Raw genomic sequence first — 4,740 nt, 5'->3', positions numbered from 1 at the left:
GGAAGGAGTTGATGACTGATATCCTACCTTGCAGATTTAAGGACCACAGGACGTAGGGCTGGTACCTTCGAGGTCACCCAAGCCAACCCCTTCATTCTAAGGGCAGGGAATTCAGAGCTTAGAGGGATGATATAATTTGCCCCAAATCACAAAAACAAGCAGCAAAGCAAAGGGAGTTCAGCAATGGCTATCAGGCTTATTTGTGCACACTTTATTATTCCTATTAGGTTTTTTCATTTCTACTTCTAGTACCTAGAATTGCGTAAAAAACAGAGTGGGCACTTTACCAGATTATTTTTTGAGGGAAGAGTTAAAATACCAAAAAGGTTCAGGTCTTTTAATATTCAGCAGGGAGATACAGATCAGCAGTTAGCACTATGAAAATAAGACCTCAGCTATGCTGGTTAAATCCTTCCAAAAATATAGGGACAAAGGTGGACAATAATGCCTAGGGATGAAAAGATATGGAAATCATACACTGGGATTTTAAGAGATCTTAAAATGACCCCCTTACAAGTGACAGGAACTGAAGATATACAGGGTGGGCCACAAGTCAGGAAGGGGGTCTGATGTTTTAGACAATTTTCAAATAACTAAATATTGAACCCTCCTCCCCCTGATTTTTAGCCCACCCTGTATCTTAAAAATTCATATTCAGTAATCATTTTGCAACTATAGCTAAGTGTAAATTAATGAGGGAAATCTTTGCAAAGAAGGATGTAAGGTAAAGCTTCAAAGATTCTGAATGGGTAAAAGAAAAACATTTAAGATATGATAGCTAGGAATAAGCTTGACATGAAATTCACCCTACTGGTACAATTCAAGCACCAAAAGGAAATACATAGAAGCTAAGGGATGAGCCTGAAAAATCAAGGAGCAGTAAAGAGCTTCAGTGAGTTTTTGAAACAAGGGAAATACATGTTTATTATAGCAGCAGTTATGTTGTCAAGCAATGGAAGACCAGAATCAGAAGCTACAAGAGTAATAATTCAAGTTTTAAAGTGTTGAGTATAGTGGCAGAAAAAAGGGAAGAATACAGGTTTGGTGATTGAGGAATGAAAAGTTAATTACTGAGCCTCAGTTTCTTTCACTGTAAAATGAAAGTGACTAGATAGGTATGCCTGTAAAAGGCATATTTCAGATAGATTTAACAATTATTTTTCATAAAAGGAGAAACAAAACAAGGATTCATCTAGATGTGCTTTTATTATTTTAGTACATAAACCAAAATTTATGCAACTAGAGCAGAGGCTGTGGATGATTCACTGTTAAGGGGGAAAAAAAAAGAAAAAAAGGTGTTAATTTTAGCTCTCCATGTCCCCCCTCACAAAAACAAACTGCCACAAGTACAGTATTAAGCAAAGCAATTAATCAACTAACTGTTGAGCCCACTCCAACACTTCAATATACCCATACCACGTAAAAATATTCAGACAATAACAACCAATACTTACTATTTCCAATTGGGTGGGAGCACTCTCTTGGTCTTGTAGTAACGAGCCAGCCTGTGAATTCGGCTCTCGTTGAGAATCAGACGGAATTTAGAATCCTTATCCTTAAAAAAAAAAGGGCAGTCAAGAAAATCCTCTCAAAAGAACATACAGGAGGCAGCTAGGTGGCACAGTGGATAAAGCACCGGTCCTGGATTCAGGAGGACCTGAGTTCAAATCCACCCTCAGATACTTGACACTTACTAGCTGTGTGACCCTGGGCAAGTCACTTAACCCTCATTGCCCTGCCCCCCCCAACATACAAAATAATGAAGAAATAATTGCTAAAATACATAAATCTTAACATACTTCAATGAGCTTATTTATGTTCTAATGAGACAAATGTATGTAAATTCTTTCCACCTAGCAGATATATATAATTATGTTGCAAAACCAAACAACAAAGTCATCTAATGCTTTTCACACATCAATAAGCCCTGGCTTTTTAATATATTTTTTTCAAAACACTGAGGTACACACACCACCTCATGATGTTGAGCAGCCAACTAATAATTGCTGAGGAAAACCACTCCAAAACAGGGAATGGGAAACTGTTTAGACAATTTAAAAAAAGCACACATGCATATCCATTAACTCAACAAACTTTATTATTAATCATGTATGCTCAGTCACCCAAAGTTTTTAGGTGATCAAATCACTTCAAGTAGAAGTTGAGGGTGTGGCAAGGTAAAATTAACTCCCCCTTTTCAAAACATTTCAAGGAATAAGGCTATTTAAAAATTTACTAAAAAAAAATCAAGGCCACGTGTCTTATCTCTCAAAAATCTGTGAATTGCCTTGATTCATCTCATCCAGACAAGATGCCCTGTTCTGTTTTACCTTTCTGTTTCTCTCAAGATGCTTGCGAACAGCAACAGCTTTCTTGATCAAGTGATAAAGATCTTCAGGAAGATCAGGGGCAAGTCCCTTGGACTTGAGAATTCTCAAAATTTTGTTGCCAGTTACAAAGCGCACTTGTGCCACACCATGAGAATCCCTCAGGATCACACCTGAAAAGGGAAATGATACCCAATCAATCCGTTAATTCAGAACAACTGGAGGTTTGGCTTAAAACCAACGATTTCTGGGGCAGCCAGGTGGCCCAGTGGATAGAGCACTGGCCCTAGGATCTGGAAGCCCTAAGTTAAAATGCAGCCTCAGACACGTAACATTCACTAGCTTAACCCCAACTGCCTCACAAAAACAAACAAAAAAACCCCAGGGATTTTTAAGAGACATGCATGGGAAGTTGCCAGTGGAACAAGCCCTGGATATGAAGTCAAGAACAGTGGTTTTGGTACTTCTAACTGGCCAAACTATCCAACCTTTTGGGGCTTGTTTTCTCAATTGTAAAATGAGGAGTGTGACAAACATAACGTTCTTAGTGCCCTTCTGTGATCATCTCAACAAAACTCTTCACCTTACCCAGGGCTGTCGTTCATAAAACACACCACCACCACCACCACCACCACCAAGTGGATCTAACAATAAGAAGTAGCATGAGAGAGTGATCAAGGATCCAGGTTCAAAGCATTCCTCAGGCACTGAGCAAGACTGACACTGGGCAAGTTTTTCAGAAGCTCAAAAAATGGAGAAAATGGCCCACACCGACATAGGGCTTGTGAGCTTAAGTAAAGCGCTTAACACTGTGAACAAGGCCAACAGCAAATTGTTAGGTCTTCCTCCAGCGCTCTGCTCAGTCTCGAGATCATGGGGACGCAAACCCCCTTTGAGGTTTATTATTTCTTCCCTTGGGCCATACCAAGCAAACCGACCTTCACACAAGACCTCTTTTGCACAGGATGAGGATGTCTGCAATGCACTCCAGCTCCTCCTGATAAAGTTACTCCTTATAACCCAGGCAGCACCTCCTACAGTCTCACCCCCTCCGTGAGCTTTTGCTTCTCATCCCTAGTCTCTCCCTAGCAGATTACCTGCACACGCTAGGCTCATTAGAGTAAGACTGGCCGACACACACCGGCTGTATGAGACAACCCCTTAATCTTCCCGGTCTCCAGGACTCTTGTAAACACCTAGTCCTGAGCTGAGCGCTGCTGAGCCCGGAGTCAAGAAGGCCCTAGTTCAAATCGAGCCTCAGACACTTGGCAGCTGCGTGACCCTGGGCGGGTCACTTGTTGTGAGAGGATCAAAGGAGATTATCGTACAAAGTAGGCCCTTTAGGACTTAGTTATGCTCATCATCAGCGCTGCTTCGCCCGTTCGTGCCTCCGGACCGTGGGCCCAAGGCGGCTCCTCAACTCACCGATCTGGGAGGGCGTCAGGCCCTTCTTGGCCAGCTTGTAGATCTGTTCCTTCACGTCGTCCGAGGTGAGCTTCAGCCACTACGAGCGGCGAGAGGAAGAGACTCAGGGTGAGTGAGCGCAGGCTCCCCGCTCCCCGGCCCCCCCTCTCCCCCCGGCCCGGACCCATCCTTCCCGTCCTCCCCCGGCCCGGCCAGGCCCCTCACCGTGGGCACGCTGCGGCGGTACGGCAAAGCCGACTGGGACAGGCCCTTCCTGGGGAGACAAAAACGCGAGGGGGTAAGGACGGAAACGTGGCCCGGGCCCCGACTCCAAAGCCCGCCCCGCGCCCCACAACCTCAGCCTAGCTCCCCGCGCCCCCGACCCCCCACGTCCCTGGCTGCCCGGCCTGGCCCTGGTCGCTCACCCGGGAGCGTGCATGCGACCCATGATGGCGACGATCAGGAGGCGAAAGAGAGAGGACCGAAGGAAGCAAGGCAGGAAGTCACTCAATTTGACGGAAGTGACGCTTTCCACGCGCTGCCGGAAGTGACGTGACCTTTAAAGAGCGGCCTAGGAGGTGGAGCCTTGCTCCGGAGTGGATGAGGTTTGGTGGAAGGGGGAAGGACTGAAACTACAAGTCCCGGCGGGTAGTTCTCCCGCGAGACTCTCGCGGGTGCTGAGTGCAGGCCGGCCTATCCGAACCACGAATCCCGGCATTCCCTGCGCTGCCCTCGCCTGAAGCATAGGAAGGGCGCTCCACGTGGTCGCCTTCGGCCGGAGGGCTGAGGGAGGGGGCTTGGGTTGGCCAAAGCTGGCGCCTCGCTTTGATCGGGGGGAACCCCCCCTCCCCCACCCAAGGGAGCCGCACTCAGGGCAGCACTCCCCGCTTCCCTACCCTGTAGGGAAACCTACCCTAACCTGGTTATTTGAGCCTGGGAGAATGGAAGAAATGCCTGCTATGTGCTAGGCACTGTGCTGGGCGTTTTACTAATAATTATCTCATTTGAT

The 4,740-nt window shown here is 46.2% G+C and overlaps 1 protein-coding gene across 1 annotated transcript; it reads right to left on the bottom strand.

The window, feature by feature from the left end:
- Positions 1–1,187: 1,187 nt before the first annotated feature.
- On the bottom strand, positions 1,188–4,267 carry RPS13 (ribosomal protein S13). Its single transcript, XM_043973418.1, has 6 exons — positions 4,157–4,267; positions 3,957–4,005; positions 3,753–3,831; positions 2,331–2,500; positions 1,455–1,555; positions 1,188–1,265 (listed from the first exon to the last, which is right to left on the bottom strand). Exons 1-6 carry the CDS (start codon positions 4,177–4,179, stop codon positions 1,232–1,234), a joined length of 456 nt encoding a protein of 151 aa, XP_043829353.1. The 5' UTR covers positions 4,180–4,267; the 3' UTR covers positions 1,188–1,231.
- Between the last annotated feature and the right edge of the window lie 473 nt (positions 4,268–4,740).

The sequence above is a fragment of the Dromiciops gliroides genome, chromosome 6 (genome assembly GCF_019393635.1).
Source record: "Dromiciops gliroides isolate mDroGli1 chromosome 6, mDroGli1.pri, whole genome shotgun sequence".
In the NCBI taxonomy this organism is placed as follows: Eukaryota; Metazoa; Chordata; class Mammalia; order Microbiotheria; family Microbiotheriidae; genus Dromiciops; species Dromiciops gliroides.
Note: the sequence above shows the minus strand (reverse complement) of the source record. Positions and strands in the feature narration are given on the sequence as shown.

Excerpts from the sequence above, each read along its gene's own strand:
- RPS13 (XM_043973418.1), bottom strand. The coding sequence starts at position 4,179 with ATGGGTCGCATGCACGCTCCCGG. Across the intron at positions 2,501-3,752 it reads CCTGACGCCCTCCCAGATCG|GTGTGATCCTGAGGGATTCT; the intron begins GTGAGTTGAGGA and ends TTCCCTTTTCAG. Across the intron at positions 1,266-1,454 it reads CTCCCACCCAATTGGAAATA|TGAATCATCCACAGCCTCTG; the intron begins GTAAGTATTGGT and ends CCCCCTTAACAG.